This window comes from Odontesthes bonariensis, chromosome 14 (assembly GCF_027942865.1).
Source record: "Odontesthes bonariensis isolate fOdoBon6 chromosome 14, fOdoBon6.hap1, whole genome shotgun sequence".
NCBI classification, from domain to species: domain Eukaryota; kingdom Metazoa; phylum Chordata; class Actinopteri; order Atheriniformes; family Atherinopsidae; genus Odontesthes; species Odontesthes bonariensis.
This window is the reverse complement of record NC_134519.1, coordinates 30,513,483-30,533,269: the sequence shown is the minus strand read 5'-3', so window position 1 is coordinate 30,533,269 and position 19,787 is coordinate 30,513,483. Positions and strand designations below refer to the sequence as shown.

The 19,787-nt window shown below is 41.6% G+C and overlaps 2 protein-coding genes across 2 annotated transcripts in view; one reads left to right on the top strand and one right to left on the bottom strand.

The window, feature by feature from the left end:
* cdc73 (cell division cycle 73, Paf1/RNA polymerase II complex component, homolog (S. cerevisiae)) overlaps positions 1–19,719 on the bottom strand; it is a 29,638-nt gene extending 9,919 nt beyond the window's left edge. The window contains exons 1-10 of the mRNA XM_075483986.1: positions 19,565–19,719; positions 18,851–18,956; positions 18,642–18,711; positions 18,296–18,358; positions 15,767–15,819; positions 13,028–13,116; positions 12,632–12,845; positions 11,480–11,578; positions 11,230–11,308; positions 10,190–10,254 (exon numbers count right to left, since the gene is read on the bottom strand). Of these exons, the coding sequence (XP_075340101.1) occupies positions 10,190–10,254; positions 11,230–11,308; positions 11,480–11,578; positions 12,632–12,845; positions 13,028–13,116; positions 15,767–15,819; positions 18,296–18,358; positions 18,642–18,711; positions 18,851–18,956; positions 19,565–19,695 (969 nt within the window). The 5' untranslated portion in view covers positions 19,696–19,719. The remainder of the gene's footprint in view (positions 1–10,189; positions 10,255–11,229; positions 11,309–11,479; positions 11,579–12,631; positions 12,846–13,027; positions 13,117–15,766; positions 15,820–18,295; positions 18,359–18,641; positions 18,712–18,850; positions 18,957–19,564) is intronic.
* LOC142399365 (beta-1,3-galactosyltransferase 2-like) lies at positions 5,934–10,361 on the top strand. Its single transcript, XM_075483987.1, has 2 exons — positions 5,934–6,692; positions 7,683–10,361. The coding sequence occupies exon 2, from the start codon at positions 7,822–7,824 to the stop codon at positions 9,049–9,051; it is 1,230 nt and encodes a 409-aa protein (XP_075340102.1). The 5' UTR covers positions 5,934–6,692; positions 7,683–7,821; the 3' UTR covers positions 9,052–10,361.
* Positions 19,720–19,787: the final 68 nt, after the last annotated feature.

The following is a 19,787-nucleotide window of genomic DNA, read 5'->3' as shown; positions in this document are numbered from 1 at the left end:
CCATTGCATTTGAATGGCCCGTGCCAGAATGTCACTATCCGGCTGTTCAGTTGCTCTTTAACACAAACAGCTGATCGCATGGCCGCAACTCAGTGCATTTAGGCATTTGGAAACTTTCCCAAACTATGGGAAGTAACCAGAGAAAGTAACCAGAGCAGGTTTCCTTTGATGGCAAAAATCGCTAGAAAGTATCTCTGCATATGCGCTACCAGCACGCCTTCAGAAATAGTTTTCAGCACCGCGGGCAGTGTGGTCACCCCAGTCCGCAGCTTATTAAAGCCAGACAAGGTCAATATGTTGGTTTTTTTGGCCAGAAACATTGACATGTAAATATGTTGGAATAGGCTGCACCCGTGTCGGCCCTCTTTACCTTTTAAGATATTACAGTTTAGCGCGTTTCGGTACAGGTAGGTCATGCTTTATGTTTGTTTGTTTTATTATTTTACTTGCGCTTATATTTTTATTATTCTTTCCTTTTGGTGTTCTGCTGTGATATCATAGGCCTATAATGAAGTGCATGACGAATTATTTTAATGCTTTTGCAGTAAAAAAAAAAAAAGTAAATGCCATTGTGTTTTGGTTTGTTGTTCAACTTTTAATAAACGTGTTTATATCAACTGATTGATGGAGTCCTTCCCACTATTATCAGTGATGTATCATCAAGTACAGCAGCTTTAGAAGTATCTTTAGAACCTGATTTGTATTTAGACGGCTTCTGTCCAGTTGATCTCTCTGATCTAACAACAGCAATAGTCTCTTCTAAACCATCAACTTGTGTTTTAGACCCAATCCCAACCAGACTGTTCAAGGAGGTTTTCCCATTAATTGACACTTCCATATTGGATTTGATCAATCTGTCTTTGTTGACAGGATATGTACCTCAGACTTTTAAGGTTGCTGTAATTAAACCTTTACTTAAAAAACCTACTCTTGATTCAGAAGTGTTGGCTCATTATAGACCTATATCCAATCTCCCTTTTATGTCTAAAGTTCTTGAAAAAATAGTTGCAGCTCAGCTTTGTGATCATTTACACAGAAATAATCTGTTTGAAGAGTTTCAGTCAGGATTCAGAGTGCATCATAGCACAGAAACTGCACTGCTGAAAGTTACCAATGATCTCCTCTTAGCCTCTGATAGCGGACTTGTGTCTGTGCTTGTCCTGTTGGATCTCAGTGCTGCATTTGATACGGTCGATCACAGTATCTTATTACACAGACTTGAACATGTTATTGGGATTAAAGGAACTGCATTAGGCTGGTTTAAATCATATTTATCTGATAGATTTCAGTTTGTTCTTGTAAATGAAGAATCTTCCTCACACACCAGAGTAAGTCATGGAGTTCCCCAGGGTTCTGTGCTTGGACCGATTCTTTTTACTTTATACATGCTTCCATTAGGTAACATTATTAGGCAGCATGGCATAAATTTCCATTGCTATGCTGATGATACTCAGCTGTACTTATCTATAAAACCAGATGAACCCAATAGGTTGGTCAGACTACAAGCATGTCTTAAAGACATAAAGACCTGGATGACTCAGAACTGTCTGCTGCTAAATTCAGACAAAACTGAAGTCATTGCCTTTGGACCTGAGCGTTTCAGGGAGAAATTGTCTAGCTATATAGTTACTCTAGATGGTATTTCCTTGGCTTCTAGTTCTACAGTGAGGAACCTTGGAGTTATTTTTGACCAGAACTTATCATTTGACTCGCATATAAAACAGGTTTCTAGGACTGCCTTCTTTCACCTTCGTAATATTGTTAAAATCAGGAACATCTTGTCTCAGAGTGATGCAGAAAAACTAATTCATGCATTTGTTACTTCAAGATTGGACTACTGTAATTCTTTATTACTGGGCTGTCCCACATATTCTCTGAAAAGCCTTCAGTTGATCCAAAATGCTGCAGCCAGAGTTTTGGCGAGAACTAACAGGAGAGATCATATTTCTCCAGTTTTAGCTTCTCTTCAATGGCTCCCTGTTAAATTCAGAATAGAATTTAAGATTCTTCTCCTTACATATATAGCTCTTAATGACCGAGCTCCATCATATCTTAAAGATCTCATTGTAAGATATTTTCCTAACAGAGCACTTCGTTCCCAAACTGCAGGTTTACTTGAGGTTCCCAGAGTTTCTAAAAGTAGATTGGGAGGCAGAGCCTTCAGTTATCAGGCCCCTCTATTGTGGAATAAGCTGCCAGTAAATGTCCGGGAAGCAGACACCCTTTCCACTTTTAAGACCAGGCTTAAAACTTTCCTTTTTGATAAAGCTTATAGTTAGGGATGGCTCAGGTGGTCCTGAAACATCCCATAGTTAAGCTGCTATAGGCCTAGACTGCTGGGGGGCCTCATCTGTCACACCTTTCCTCACTTTACTCTCTTTATGTATATGTGATATTATTGTGGTCATTAACTCGTGTTTCCCTGTTCCAACAGATATCCTTTGAATGGTGTTACAGTGCCCCCCCCCTTTCTGTCTTCTCAAACCCCAGCTGGTCGAGGCGGATGGCCACCCTTCCTGGTTCTGGTTCTGCCAGAGGTTTCTTCCTGTTAAAAGGGAGTCGTTCCTCTCCACAGTCGCCTCAGGCACGCTCAGGCCGGGAGATTGGACCGAAAAACAAAAAGTTTTCAGTGCAATCTGTTGGTTTTCTTAGCTAGGAAATTGTTTTTGAATTGGCTCTATATGAACGAATTGGATTATTTTATGAATTATGATTATTATTAATTAATTGAATTCCAATTGGCTTGAATTGGACTTACTATCTAAGTGCCTTGAGATGACATTTGTTGTATTTGGCGCTATATAAATAAAAATGAATTGAATCAACACCTTTGTGTCTATTTTATTTTGTAGCCTTTGCACTGCAAAGTTAAAGCTTAAGCTGAAGTTGAACGTCATACCACCTTTTCTGTTGACAATGAGCAAGTTTCCAGACGCACTACGAGCAGTTAGCGTGAATAACATGAAATGTTTGACGTGGGAAAAACGAAGACAAGCTGTAACCTAGACATAATACCCTAATAATAATAATAATAATAATAATAATAATAATAATAAGCCACTTAGGCATATTTGTAGCATAGGCTATTTTAATTTTCATGCCTGATTAATTCATATTAGTTATATATATATATATATATTCCTAAAAAAAAAAAAAAAAAAAAAAAGAAGTGGGTGTGGCATCACGATGGTTACCATCCATCGTGATGGTGGGTCGTAAATGACAATGGACGATGATATTGTCCATCGGCACAACCCTACTAGATATATTTTACAAACATCTGCAAAGCTTTTATGATGCCGACACAGAAACCTACAAAGCTGTTTCAGACTGTTGCACATGTCAGACACCTTTACGCAGAGATATTGTGCTCAAGAGGCTCCTTGGAATCAATTATTAATCAAGTATTGTTCCATTGGTAAAAATAATTAAGTGTACGTGAATATTTAATAGGATCAGATGAGTGTTCAGACTAGTGATGTGCGATACGTGAGTCAATCGTTCAAAACTCGAGATTCTTTTTACTGACTCGGGAGTTATGAGTCATTGTCTCCATTAACTCGTTCACTGACTCACCGCTGCTACTGCCAGCTAACTGCAAAGGAGACATGCTGCACAACTGTTATTCTAACTGCAATTGCGTAAACGTATAAAGCTAATTGCTGTGTTAGCTCCGTGGCTGAAGCGGAGCTAATACAGCTCACAGCTCGTAGAGCCCCTCCCATACCCGAGAAACTCGCCAGCTCTCTGCGCCGCACAGTTCAGGACTCACGATTCACAGCTCACTCGCTCTCCCTCCCACCTCGTAGAAACTCGCTGCTCCGTACGATTCAGGTCTCATGATTCATACCTGACTCACAGTTCACAGGCAGCTCACTCGCTGCCTCCCGGCTTTATTTTGAAGGAAGCGGGAGTTAATTTATTCTGTACATAATTATTTTATTCTAATAGTGCAGTGTTGAATGTTAGAATGTTATTATTTTTGCACATTATTGGCTATTTGGGTTATTTTATTGGGTTAATTTATTTAGAGAGAAAGAAAGAAAAATACATTTTTCGCCTAGGAGACTTCTTGATTTTTAGCCTTTTTCCACAATGATTGGGACGTGGTTTGGAACTTGTTTGTACATTCCGTGGCGCACACTCTGAGTGATTGATTCAAGTGACTCAAAAACCGATTCACTTTAGTGAGCGACTCAAAATACAAACTCGAGTCAGTAAAAGGAATCGAGTATCCCATCACTAGTTCAGACTGAGCTTTGATCTAAATCTGGCGTTAAGAAGACAAAATCTGCCCTGCTACAGGAAAAAATAAATAAAAAATTAAGACCCATTTTCAATTTATACCCATGAAGCTGTCCACACCATTAATATACAGAAAGTAGTGAAGGCTTTTCAACTCACGTTTAGCCATTAAATCCAATAAACAAAGAGAACACAAAGGTGTGGCATGACGAAAGCAGGCCTTACAGACACATCTTTAACCCGGCAGCACAGATGAGCCGTACAATCATCACAGTTCAAGGTGAGCATCAAACATTGCCCCCAATTCCCAGACCTGACAAGAAGTGTAAGAAATGCCAATAAGGTCACCGTCTCCCCTTCTGTTCCTGAGCAACGGTGCTGAATAATAACCAGGAAGGAGTCGTTGCATAACAACATGATGTCAGAGAAAACATTTGACATTTTGGGAATAAAATGTCTTTGTTGCATAATTCTATTGCGTCAGACATCTTTTGGAACTTACGTCTTGTTTAGCTTATAAATACTGACATGGTCTGCGGATTAAATGGTGACATGTAACAAGCAAAGTCTAATGAGTTCATCCTTTGGACAGAGTACACATTTGTGACATCACCACATTCATGAGAATGGGATGCACAGCCGAAAAGTTCAGCGAGAATCTCATCTTTCCCAAATATGAGTTCTTCTATTTGATTGAACAGAACACAAAATCACCACAAAGGGGCGGGGGTTTCAGAGCTTAACCTACCATGGAAGAGCTCCATTTACATATATATATAAAAATAAAAAAATAAATAAGAAAAATTCTTAGAATAGAATTTTAGTAAAACTCAGGTCGTGTGAAAATTTTCTATGCAGTCTGTGAGGAGAGTCCTCGTAAAGCTGAAAATCTGCCAAATTGACAGTTTATCAGATTCCATAATATGGTTCAAGTAGGGCCGGGTGATATGGGGAAAAAGTCGAATCACGATATTTTTAATTTTTTTTTTTATGAGAGTCGATATCGATATGAAAATGATTAGGTGGCCACACCGCCAAGCCTCAGCTTCCATCTGTTCTCTACTAGCGTCCTTCTCAGCTGAGAAACTGATTTACATTAAAATGCTGACATGATTCCCTTCGTCGCGCCATCAAAGAAAGCTAGTTCCAAGCGCAGCGCGTATGCATGTTGTGTGACCATAATAACTTTGTGTGAAATAAACTTTGCATCAAGGTTTTTTTTTTTTTTTTTAAATAAAAAATAAATCCTCTTTCTCCAACCTACCAAGAAACAGTTACTTTGGGCCTACCAGTTATTATGTTAGAATTAAAAAAGACATCCAGTTACTGCAGCCGAACACGACTGAAGGCACACAATGGAAACGTTGTTTTAGTAATCTGTGTTAGAATCAGCATCCAACACAAACTGCTAGCATGAGACTTCATGGGAGATTTGAGTTGCAGTGTCCATCATAGCTCAGATAAGAGCACGCAACCAGATGTTCCCTTCAGAGAGATTAGGAAATCAGATGCAAGGAAGTGCCGACACAAAGAATTCTCTCCCTTCTCCCCTCCCCTCCCCTCACAGCATCCCAAAATCTCTATGATACTTCACTTGCTTTTCTGGAGAGTGGGTGTGAATACAAATAGGTCAGTAGCCCAACCCCCCTCTCTCCTGTAACAGCGCAGGCAGCAACAGCAGCAGAGACGGCGTGACGTGGTTGAGGGCGTCATGCCACCGAGCCTGGAGCTGCCTTTCGGAACGAACACACAACTAAGGGTGCTACCTCCTGTTCCTCTTCCTCCTCCCCCGCTGTTTGCACCCCTCTCACAGACAGAGCAACGGTCGAGCAGAGCGTGAGAAGCTGCTGAATGAGGAGGACAGGAAACTGAAAACAAAGAGGATGGAGGCACACTGGAGAAAACACTGTGACACTGATGCATGGAGTGCGTGAATCGACGAGAAGGGAACAAGCCGTAGCATGAAATGGGACGGAAAAAAGCTTAAAGGAGAGATGCAAGGCTTACACAACATCCAGAAATCAAGCCCTTCTAGCCAACGCTGCTTTGATTTACACCACATGACAACGAGGACAGTGGAATGACCCGGGGCTGCAGCTAACTGTCAGCTACAGACCCCCCTTTCTCAATTTGGTGATAAGAAGTAGCCACACAGCACTATTAGATTCAAGCCTCTTGGGACAATGCGTCAAAACGGCAAACTGCAACAGTGGAGCTCCTGACCCATGTTCAGTCTTGCTCATCCAAGAAGAACGAACAGGAAAACTACATTTCCCTCAGTCCGTCAGAGCAACAGCCAGAGAAGAGGCTGAATTATAACACTCGGCAGAGGAAATGAAAGGGGATGTGAGCCATAACGTTCAGCTTGATTAGTGTGTGCAGACTGTAAATCATCACACGTATGAATGATGGATACCAAAGAGAGACGAGCGCTTATGTCAAAATGGGTGAGTTGACAAATACGAACACCGAAAATAGAGATGCATATGAAAGGGACCGTTACACCAAGAAAATGATTTAAAATGGAAAAAAATCCTCCGTTTTTCACGGACGCTCCTGTATGAGGGGTGTCGAGCCTTTTTCAAGCAAATGCTTGACTGAATTTCAGTTGAAACATGTAAGAGAGCAGAGTCTTTTCAGCTCTCACAAACCACGCTTTGTCTTGTCAGGTCCCTTTAACAAAGATACTGTGTAATTAAGTTGGTGGTGGGGGGGGGCACCACAACGAATGAGGGCCCACTCCACTTCAGGCTGGTGCACAAACGGAGGCCATTCTACTGCATCCAGTTAAACAGCAAAACAATCTCAAGTTGAGAGAAGTTTCAGTAAGACACCAACTTTTAGGAGTTTTACTGACTGATAAATTCTAATAACCCCAAGATAAATATACAACTGCCCTTTGGCTACCTGCAACATCTCTCTATTCAAACTGTTATCACCCATTGGGGAAACATTTTTTAGACATTTGATGCACCCTACAAATCAAAAGAAAAACATGTCCAACAGTCACAAACTTTGTCTGCTGGCTAAACAGAGCACTGAGAAGGAAGTTGAAAGTTTATGAAATATTTCTGTTGGGTGGGGTTATAACTAGGGTATAGCGGTTAACGGATGCCAAGTGAAACACTGAACAAAGTTGTCAGCAGGTCCGGTTCAACCAGGCGATTGCTGTGATTTCCCAGATAAAACCACAGCTGACACAAACAACAGAACTGCATCAGACTGCATGGAATTGTTCTGTAAAAAACCTAGATCTGCATGAGATTATCAGGGAGAGCTCCACCCAAAAGTTCTAATCCTCTGTGTCTAGCATCTTTAACATGTGAGCAGATACTGCATCTACTGTCGATATCAAACACTTGTTACAGCAGTTTTACTAGCTTTTTATGACGATTATCAATTTCATTAAGAGATGTCTACTCTGTTGTGTCTTCTAGGTAATCACTGGGCCCCAGCAAAGACGCTTGAAATAAAACAGTGTGAAATGTCCTTAAGCAACCCAACACATGCTCTTCACTTCCCCTTAAGGAATCTGTATCCTGTCAGAAATTGCTGACGACCATCATTATCAGAAACATGCAGTGGAGACGACGCCACTGCTGTGCACACATAGCTAAGCTTCTGTATCTCCTCTCACTGTTGGGTGTAGTGGTCTTTTTGGCCCACCAGGTGTGGCCACCTAAGCTGACCGGTATGCCATGGTGGAGAAGCAACCCTGTGGTGAATGGAGGTGGGGGACTTCAGACCCTCGTGGCCAAAGGGAACTTAAGTGCCCAAAATTCCGTGTTGAGGTTTGTGATCGATCCTCAGCCAAGTTTCAAGACTGATGCCAACATCAGCTCTCATGAGAAGCAGGTCGCCTCTTCCCTTCGAGGTGACCCACATTTTGAGAACGCTGTGGTAGCAAACACCAGCCAAAGCGAGGAGGGAGACCTTAATGGCACGATAACCCAAGGGCCTTTTTCTTATATCATCAATGAGCCAGACAAATGCGCAGAGAGCCGACCTGCACCATTTCTGGTGATGCTAATCGTCACTGAGGCTCGTCAGGTGGAGGCAAGGAACGCAATACGGCAGACCTGGGGGAACGAAAGTGTTGCCCCAGCTCTGGGATTCATCCGGCTCTTTCTGCTGGGAAAAAAAGATGGCGAGTTGGGACTTCTACAGCAAAGGATGCTACAAGCGGAGAGCCAGAGGCACCACGATATCATTCAGCAGGACTTCCTGGATTCCTACAACAACCTGACGATAAAGACGTTGATGGGCATGAACTGGGTGGCCATGTACTGCCCGCAGGCAAGCTACGTAATGAAAACTGACAGCGACATGTTCGTCAACACAGAGTACCTCATTTATAAGCTGCTCAGGCCTGAATTGAAGCCCAAGAAGAACTACTTCACAGGCAATAACATGAGAGGATTCGCACCCAACCGAAATAAAAACAGCAAGTGGCACATGCCCCCGGAGCTGTATCCAGGAGAGAAGTACCCCACCTTCTGCTCTGGGACTGGTTACGTCTTTTCTGGCGACATCGCTGCAAAAGTCTACCAAGCCTCTCTAAGTATCCGCCACCTGCACCTGGAGGACGTGTATGTGGGAATATGCCTGGCGAAGCTCCACATCGAGCCCACACCTCCACCAAACGGGTTCCTTTTCAACCACTGGCGGGTGTCGTATTCCAGCTGCAAGTACAGCCACCTGATAACTTCACACGGATTTCATCCAAATGAACTATTGAAATACTGGCATCACCTTCAGAACAACAAACGCAATGCCTGCATCAACAAGCCGGAACAGGCAGCGTGAACACGGTGAATACGGACAAACCGGCCGACTGATCGAGAACAACACCAAATCGCCTTGAAGTGAAGCAAGAATGATTTACTTAAGCACATTCCTTTATCAACGGATGTCACCATCTGGCAACTTTTTCATATGGCAACTTGCACACACACACACAAAAGAAACAAAAAAAAAACAAAAAAAAACATGCTTTACAAATATTGCCATTGCCAAAATTTTCTACACAAGATCAAATCAGTTTCTATTCGAGGGAATCAACTGAGAAGTTTCTGTACACAATTCTATTTTATGAAAAAATAATATGTATTCACTGCAGTGCAAAAGCACATTTTCTGTACGATATCAGATCTTCTGCAAGTGTTTCATAAACTGAAGTGGACAGGGTACAGTGCAAACAAACATCTGCGCAATGAGTGAAAACGACAAAAAAAAAAAAAAAGTTTTAAAAGGAAGCTCAGCTCAGCGAGCGGCAGCAACAGAATGACATCGTCGCACTTTATTTGATAAAAGCACAGGTTTCTTTCCTAATTAAGTAACTAGACATCCTGCTCTAAATGCAGCGAAGACCAGCAGCAGGGCTCATGAATGTTAACATTTCCTGACAGAGTGTGACCACATTTCCGGTGCGACTCTGGAACCGTGTCCCCCGTCAGCTGCAGCACAACACAAACTACCCAGAGACAAATGCCCTGACCTGTTGGTAAAGAAGTGATGCACCGGTGGTTCTGCAGAGGCCTCCACCCTCACGGAGCCACATTTTCTTCAGGTTGTTCACAGAAATGACAGTTTGAGCGAATTCATGTGCACATAAAAGGGTTGGATTCATATTTTGAATCCGATTTGTAAATCTTTGAAGCACATCCAACTTCACAGTGCAGTGATGGTTTGCACAATGTTTTTTTTTTTTAATGGATTTCTTTAACTGTAATAGATTTCTTATAACAATAATAACTCTAATAATACTTTCAATTAGGTGCTACAAGCTGAAAAAGTTAGCCTGTTTTTCAGCTTTTTTAGTCCTTGGAATTAAGCCCATGACAAAAGCAGAACTTCTCTGTAAACGTGTGACAGTGTGGTTTAGTGTAGAAGCAACTCTGTGGTCTTTCAAACACCACCAGCTGACCACGAGCTTTATTCTCACCGTCACCGACTTCAGCGTCATGCCGTGGTAGGTGCCCATGGTATCAATTTTGAAGCCCTCCGTTTCTAAAGGGAGGGACAAAAAACAAACAAAAGAACAACAATGAGTTGCAGGATATGACGAAACAAACGGCTTGTTCTCAGTACGACACTAATAAATACAGGCCCAAATACATGTTTCTATCTTTCATTTCTTTTCAGTACAAAATGTTTTGCTTTTTAAGGACTCTCAGTGCTTTTACTGTATGTGTATGAATGCATATTTGAAATGCATATGGTGTAAACAGTCAACAGACTGTTGAAGCTTAAAATAACAGTTAAACACGTAATTTACACGCAGAGTGACACGACGAACCACCTACACGAGCAAACATCTTTTTCCTCACACGCTGTTCTGGGACTGACGCTGTATTAAAATGAGTACCGTTTTGAATTCAATGTTGTTCTTTTTCTAATCTCATCACTGGGTCTATAAAAGTGTCAGTGTGGAGTTATTTAAGACACCCCGGACGGAGATGACTCAAAGCTGCATGCAACAAAAACTGCTGCTTTTACATGAAACGACCAAACAGAATCCCTCTATCTCTGATGGTACGCTTCCATCTGAAGTTGCATCAACTCAAACGTGTCCCTTATAGAGGCAATCTGAATCACACGACAGTAAATGACTTTGTTTTCTTTTTGATGATAGACATTTAGTTATAATAAATATAACTCAACTAACAGGAAACTTGTGTCTCACTCAACCGGGACACATACAGTCGATTCATGGTGGCACACTCGCTCTGCGTCAGCAAACAAACAAAAAAATAAATAATGTGTTGCAGTTAAAGCTAATTTCAAACCAGTCAATATATATCTGCGTGGAATCGTCTCCGAGGGCTAAGCTTCAGGCTTTTAGACGACTGCACATGAGCCCATCTGCACTGGCTTAATACCCCAAACCCTCCACTACGTGGGGTGAGCTCAATGAATGAATACCTTCATGCTACCATGAATGAACAGTACACCAACATAAATCATAGAAACATAAAAACCCACCTTCTTTTCCTTTAAATCGCTCCTGATCGTATCTGTTATAGGCAGCTGGCACTGGCTGTTTGTTCCTTAGGGACGGGTCCTGGAACAACATGAAGCCATGAACACTTCATCCCAATACACACACTTGTCAATGCACAGTTAAGCGTAAACCTTATAGACCATTTAGGTACATGATAAGTATCTAAAAACCTAACAAAGCATTTGATACAATTAACTGTGGGCTGTAAAACAAATACAGTTTCATCTTTACCACTTGGGTGGTGTTCTGTGCTGGTCTCTGCTCTGGTGCACGCCCTTCCTCTCTGGCTTTCACTGACTGAAGGATGGCAAAGATGTTCTTTGAGAAATTCTGCATAAAAGCAACACAAACACACAACAAGTTGAACTCCGTGCACAAAGATTTAATGTAACCACAGTAAATTAAAGGACTTGTATTCTCAGATAGCTGTACGCGTACAAATAAATCGAGTATTTTGTCCACTTCACTTTGTTTTCAATTACAAGCCATTTTGAAAAGGGAAGTAATGACAAATTCTTATTTGAATGAAAACAATGTGGCATTGTTTAGGGCTGAGGCATGAACTTATGGCAACATGAAAACTAGGTGCAAACCATGCCGTCAAAGGAAGAAACGAGTAGTCCGGGATGTGTTGGCGAATATGTGGATCTTTATCATGTGTGATAAAACACCAACGCGTGAGAGCATCAGTTACCCTTTGAAACTCTTTTGGCTCCATCTAGTGGTTAAAAATTTCCCTTGTCACATCTCAATGTTGGACCATGGGGTTTGAGGACATTCGAAAGCTTGTGTAAGTAAACCACCGTCTGATGCAAAGGTGAAGCAGAATAAAAAGCTGCAAATGCTTTAGATGGTGAAAATTAACTTTTCTGATGCCCAAATCTAAGTAGCAGTTAGCTTGGCTCCAAACTGAGAGCACTATGCTGTCTGCTGAAAATCTTACTGCTCACACACAGCTCACACAACCCCAATTAAGACCAATCAAAATAACACTTAAACATTATAGATCCTGTGTCTGAACGAGGCTCAGGAGGCAACTGGCTACTTGAGGAGATCATTGCGGTGCGGGGCAGTCGCTTTTTCTTCAAAGTTCAAAAATCTGTTTGAACTTTGGGGAAACTTTGAATATGGGTTCTCCGCCCCAGAAAATCCACACACCAAATAATCTGAGAAAGAGGCCTTTAGAAGTATTTGGGATTTTACACTGTAAATGGTATAGTCTGAATAAAGCTATGCATCTTTTCTTTGCATACGGTTCGATTATGAATCTTTACAATTGTCCATGAATCAAGATCCAGGACTGAACTGTCATGCTAATCTCACACGTGTATCTAAAAGACGGACCGGGTGCCTCAATGGGATCGGCTTTAACTGGACTCTGACCTTCCCGGTGCTCTGGAGAATGGTCGTCCTGGTCCTCCACACCCTTTCACGGCTGACAATATCCCTTGTGACATCCACCTCTGCGTCCACAAAGCTCCTCTGCTTCAGGGTTATGTCGTCATCCAGATCCGTTTTAATGGTCGAACGTTTTTTCGCCATGATCTTGGCTTTGATGGCAGCGATTTTCTCCACCGACATGGCCTCGGACAGGGATCTGAAAAAAGTGGGGGGAAAGTTTGGATCCTCTGAACGGCTCACTGCTTTCAATACTTAACAGAAAGTGACATTCGGAGCAATCACAATGTGTAACACTGGAATGATAGACACAAATGCCAAATGATCTCTGCGAGTTAAAAATTGACATGACTTGAAATAATAGGTTCCAATCTTCAATACCTGATCTGATCAGTCTGCACGATGCCCTCTTTGTGGCCCTCCAGACGGGCAGCCAGGCGCTCCTTGTCCAGACGCACTCGCTCCTCATCCTTAAGGTGAAAGCAAAGTCAACCATGTTTGATTTATAACAGAATAAAACTGAATTTAACTAACCGAGTCCGTTCCGTACTACATCTGCTGACGATCAGTGTTGGGTGTGATGTGATACAAAGTAACGCTTTAGAGTACTCCGATTACTTTTTATTTTGTAGCTGTCAATTTCTATTTCAGGTTGCACTTAATGTTTTGGAGAAAATATGAATTTCCACTATGTTACAGCCCTTCTTGCTTAACTTTTCAATCACTGCTTTATTACCTTGCATGTTAAAAAGGAGAAATCTTAAACACGGCATCATTCTTCATGACATGCACACTAGAGTTCAGCTTTTTATTCAAGAAAAATAAATAAATCACTCATTAGAAAACAGTTTCAAACATGTGATTTGAAAAAATGGTAATGCACAAATCGTTGTGGCAATTCTTAAAGGTGGGGTCAGATCTTGGAAAAACGGTTCCTGCAAGCTATATTTTTGAAAATACACAACCTTGCCTCTCCCTTCAGCCCACCCCTCGAAACCACGCCTTCAAAACACATGAACGAGTCACGAGTCTGTGAACGCGCAGGGGGGAGGGGTGAGGGGGGCTGACGGTTGATTGGCATGTCAGAATCCAATCATCATTACTTCTATTGGTCAGACATTTCCTCTTGCTACACCCTCTACAATGGACTAAAATATTATTTTTTCCCCCCAAACATTCTATTTTAGTGGGTGCAATGGGGTCGTGAGGAGGTTTTCAGACAATATGATAAAAAATGCTCCAGAAAACATCTCATACCCCACCTTTAAGATCCCAAAGAGATTCGACCTAATCCAAAAGAGCAGCGACAGACAGTCTGTACGCAGGTAAAAGAAGTCAAAACAATGTGTTTCGGTGGTTTATTTATCCATCGCAAGCTAACTTTGTCCAAACTTTTTCCCACTGCTTCTGTTGCTCTGGTAAAAAAATTAAATAAAAACAAACCAACAAAAACACCCACCCAGGCGCATGCTGGTCCTATACCTGCCTACACTATATTGCCAAAAGTATTCGCTCATCTGCCTTTACATGCATATGAACTTAAGTAACATCCCATTCTTAATCCACCGGGTTTAATATGACGTCAGCCCACCCTTTGCAGCTATAACAGCTTCAACTCTTCTGGGCAAGCTTTCCACAAGTTTTAGGAGTGTTTATGGGACTTTTTGACCATTCTTCCAGAAGCACATTTGTGAGGTCAGACACTAATGTTGGACGAGAAGGCCTGGCTCGCAGTCTCTGCTCTAATTCATCCCAAAGGTGTTCTATTGGGTTGAGGTCAGGACTCTGTGGAGGCCAGTCAAGTTCTTCCACACCAAACTGGCTCATCCATGTCTTTATGGACCTTTTTTTATGCACTGCTGCTCAGTCATGTTGGAACAGGAAGGGGCCATCCCCAAACTGTTTCCACAAAGTTCCTTTCACTGGAACTAACGGGCCAAGCCCAGCTCCTGAAAAACAACCCCACACCATTATCCCCCCTCCACCAAACTTTACACTTGGCACAATGCAGTCAGACAAAGAACCGTTCCCCTGGCAACCGGCAAACCCAGACCCGTCCATCAGATTGCCAGATGGAGAAGCGTGATTCGTCACTCCAGAGAACGTGTCTCTCTGCTCTGGAGTCCAGTAGCAGTGTGCTTTACACCACTGCATCCGACGCTTTGCATTGCACTTGGTGATGTATGGCTTGGATGCAGCTGCTCGCCATGGAAACCCATTCCATGAAGCTCTCTACGCACTGTTCTTGAGATAATCTGAAGGCCACATGAAGTTTGGAGGTCTGTAGCGACTGACTCTGCTGAAAGTTGCGTCCTCTGCGCACTATGCGCCACAGCATCCTCTGACCCCGCTCTGTCATTTTACGTGGCTTAGTTGCTGTCGTTCCCAATCGCTTCCACTTTGTTATAATACCAGGTGACTGTGGAATACTTAGTAGCGAGGAAATTTCACGACTGCATTTGTTGCACAGGTGGCATCCTGTCACGGTACCACGCTGGAATTCACTGAGCTCCTGAGAGCGACCCACTCTTTCCCAAATGTTTGTAGAAGCAGTCTGCATGCCGAGGTGCTTAAATTTATACGCCTGTGGCCATGAAAGTGATTGGAACACCTGAATTTAATTATTTGGATGGGTGAATACTTTTGGGACTATAATGTACCTTCTTATGGGGTGTATGAATAGACACATATTTCTATGAAAACCAAACCAAACAAACAACAACAGAATATCTTTAAAACACACAAAACATAATCATCAATGCAATACATAAAACGATCCCGAATATAAAATTAAATGATTGTTTGCAGACACTTTTGTAAATAGCTTTGTTTAAAGCTAAAAAAAATACACCAGACCAAGACACATGGTCACTTGTCAATGCCAATAGTGCCTTATTTTAAACTCTTTAAAAAGGTTTTCCCTTAGTTCTAAAGACTTTCATTTTTATTTTTCACGGTTCACATCATAAGCAGTTATTCTGCACTCAAGTCACTACTTCTTCAGATTAGAAAGTCAAACTAAGTTGGTCAAAGAACAGGTTAAACTACACTGACCAGAGTGGATTTGGATGTAATTTAAAGTCAGCTGTGTTTTATGTTATAATATCCACGTCAACTTACCTCAATCCTTGGTTTTTTGGCTTCAGAAGATACTTCATCAGCTGCTCTTTTAACTAAAAACAAAAACATGGATGGGTTCTACGTTTGCTTTTCTACCAGCTTCCATTAACAAAACTGCATACATTTAAACAAGTGATTGATAAGTAATGGTCCCCACCAGGGCTGGATTGGTAATCTGGCATAAAGTGCATGTTCCCAGTGGGCTGACACATTTTGACAGATGGACAAAACTGAAGTTGTTCTATTTGGACCCGAGCGCTTCAGGGAGAAATTGTCTAGTTACTCTGATGGTATTTCAGTGTTCTAGCTAGCGCAAACTTGCGTCACGGCCCGCTATGCTATAATTTTGGACCGCTACGCTTATTTTCAATACAGCGTAACGGCATTTTGTCTGTATTTATTTGTACAATAACGCCAGATCAATGCCATTTTCACCTTTCTGACAAACTTGACACATTTTTCGCGATGGCAGCCAAGAAAGGTTGCGCTGCCTGTCAGTACAACTGCAGACGAAACTGTTGCTCTAGGCAGAAGCACTCGGCGTCCGCGGCTCCTAGAATCTCTGGTAAGAGTAGTCTGTAGCCATGGTTACTCACACACGCAGAAGCGCACACGTAAGGGGATTCGGCAGAAATCATGTTAGAATAGCTGTAGCCTATTGTGTTTTTGGTTGCGTTGGTTTGTCTGTCTGTCTGTTTGTTTGTCTGTCATCAGGATAACTGAAAAGTGTGCAACTTTAATAAACATTTTTTTTTAAATCTCTATTCCTGGTTATGTCTAAGTTTTAATGTCTTCTGACAAGGTCCGTTATGAAGGTAACACACTGCCAAAAGCAAAGATGGGAACATCTCCCATTAAGACTTTATTGTTTTTAAAGTACAATTTCTCCCTTTGGGTACCCCTAGAATGGCCAATTTTTACCTTAAATTTCCAAAATCTCCGCATCACAACAGTGAGAAACCTTGGAGTTATTTTTGACCAGAATCTATCCTTTGACGCACATATAAAACAGGTTTCTAGGACTGTCTTCGTATTATTGCCAAAGTTAGGAATATCCTGAGTGATGCAGAAGAACTGCTCCATGCATTTGTTACTTCAAGTTTGGACTACTGTTAAAAAAAAAAAAAAAAAAAAAGACCTCCAGCTGATCTAAAATGCTGCAGCCAGAGTTCTGATGATCTTAATGACCGAGCTACATCATATCTTAAAGATCTCATAGTGCAATATTTTCCAAACAGAGCACTTCACTCTCAGACTGCAGGTTTACTTGAGGTTCCCAGAGTTTCTAAAAGCAGAATGGGAGGCAGAGCCTTCAGTTATCATGCCCCTCTCTTGTGGAATAAGCTGCCAGTAAATGTGCGGGAAGGAGACACCCTCTTTAACTTTAAGACTAAGTTTAAAACTTTCCTTTTTGACAAAGCTTATAGTTAGGGATGTCTCAGGTGATCCTAAAACATCTCATAGTTATGCTGCCAAAGGCCTAGATTGTTGTAGGACCTCCCATGATGCACCTCTCCTAATTCCGTTCTCTTTTTCCTCTATGTACATATGACATTATTGTTATCATTAACTTGTGTTTCTCTTTCTCAGCAGGTCTCTGGCCTGGTGTTATGGTGTTTGTTGTCCTCTCTTTTCTGTCTTCTCAAACCCCAGCTGGTGGAGGCGGATGGCCACCCTTCCTGAGTCTGGTTCTGCCAGAGGTTTCTTCCTGTTAAAAAGAAGCCGTTCCTCTCCACAGTCGCCTCAGGGCTCAGGGCGGGAGATTGGACTGAAACTTCGATCCAAAGCTAGGACATTCTTTATGCAATTGGCTCTGTACGTATGAATTGGACTAATTTGGAATTTAATTAATTGGATTTGATTGGATTATGATTACAATAAATTGGACCGTATTTCTGAAGTGCCTGGAGATGACGTTGTCGTGATTTGGTGCTCTAGAAATTGAATTGATGGTTTGTCGTGTTAAAATGGAAACTCCGAAGCATTGGGTTTGAATAAATAAATTCAGTTCAGTTCATTGTCAGGAAATATAAAAAACAAACTCAGGGGATGCCAACCCTTTTGCTTTTTGAGCAGTCAGAATGCTTTTTTTTTTTTTACCAGCACTGCTACAGTTAGGGTAAAGAGAGTGTTCTGCAATTTCAGCCTCACAAAATTTAGGGAACTCAATTGTGCACGTAAGCAAAAAAAAAAAAAAAAAAAAATTTAAAAAGAAAACACAGAAGACTAACTCTACAATTGAACAAAGCCCTTCGGTTTACGGGTTAAAAAAAAAAAGACAAAAACACGCTCCTTCAGCGTGAATCTATAAGGTGAGCGATCAAAGAAGCAAACTGACAAGCAGAACTCACTAAACTGAGGCCAATTATTCCCTCATCAAAAAACCCCTAAGTCCAGCCCTGGTCCCGACAAATGAAAAACAGACATTTAACTGTAGTCGTAGTATGGAATAAGCAACGCATTTTTGAAAAATTAAACAAAACTGTAAGTTCCACATCATGGAATATATCTATGAGTGCGTGAACTTACCTTGTGTTGGCCTTTGAAGACCTATTTCTATGGGCGCGCTTCTGTCGATGCTCGTCGATGTAGCTGCAAAACAGTTTATAGTAGACAAATGAAAAAAAAAACGCAAGGGTGCCGCGAGCACACTTGAAGCTGCAACACTGTCAACATCCAACTGAAGCCCGGGTAGACTGAAGCCTATCACAGCTTCCCAGGCTCTATCCAACAGCTGGGGTAGGCTAAAGCCATATGCAATATCACAGCAGGTCAAAACTTTTTAAAAAACGGTCAATTGTGTAAATATCTCTAGCTTCAATATGATAACTACAACCCATCCCACACAGAATGAGCAATGACAGGTACTACTTACAACTCTCGCCATTGAGGTATGACAGCAATCCCTTTCGATCAGGTCGTCTGACAACAGGGATGTTCTCCGTCTGTAAACAACACACAGTCGTGTCACCGAGAGACGCTTTGAGGACAACCACGATCAAATCTGGAAGATTTTGTTTTTATCCTATAAATGCAAAAAAAGAAAAAGAAAAAGAAAAAAGGGACCTGAAGGGATCTACTTACCGCAGCTCTTCGCACATATGAAGGATGCGGAAGATGTACATTGTTGAGCAAGAACAAGATAGAGTCTAAAGTATAATACTCCTTGGGTTGCCCCTCTTTACCAGTACTGGTGGTACAAGCACAAGGAGAGAAAAAAAACGAAAACAAAAACAAACACATTTTAATCAATAGGCACAAGTATAAAAACATGAAGCTAGTTCCGAAGAAGATACTCGAACTGGTTTTGTTTACACATATACACGAAACTATCAACAGTTATCCGGTAAACCAATCTACTAAGCGTCGCAACTTTAATTTCAAAAAGCAAACTTTGCTTTTGGACTCAAGAAGAAGCATTTAATAATCACAGCTGTAGAGAATAAAACCACCAGCATCTCCGACTTCATGGAATACAACTCGGGGCTAGCTGACGTCGCTAATTATTTAGTCTGCAATCACAACGGGGCAAGTTTGACGATGCAGCTTTTATAAATACATGGTGAAACGCAAAAAAAAACTTATACTGACATCAATGAATGCTACAAAATTAACTCGGGCATGACGACACAGAAATAAATAATGACGATGAAGTAACGGAACAGTGCTTGAAGTTTTAAGCAAAGCAACGAGGACAGGAGTTACTTTAGCATATTAGCATCTAGCAGCTAACAAGCTTTTCGCCGTCAGCTGTGGGCCTGCACAACAGATATATACATTTTATTTGCACTAACATACCCCCAGATTATGTAGTTGGTCTTGACATTTTTCGGCCAGGAGAATTCCCCAAATATGACTTCATCTCCTTTGGCGACGATTTCTTTTTTCTGGATGTTATACTGACGAAGAACGCTCAACACATCCGCCATCTTCACTTGCCTTGATGTAGTGTGTTAGCAAGGCCCCCAGTTATCAACATCAGGTGGCCTCCAAGGTGCCTGATCTGAACGAAACTTTTTTT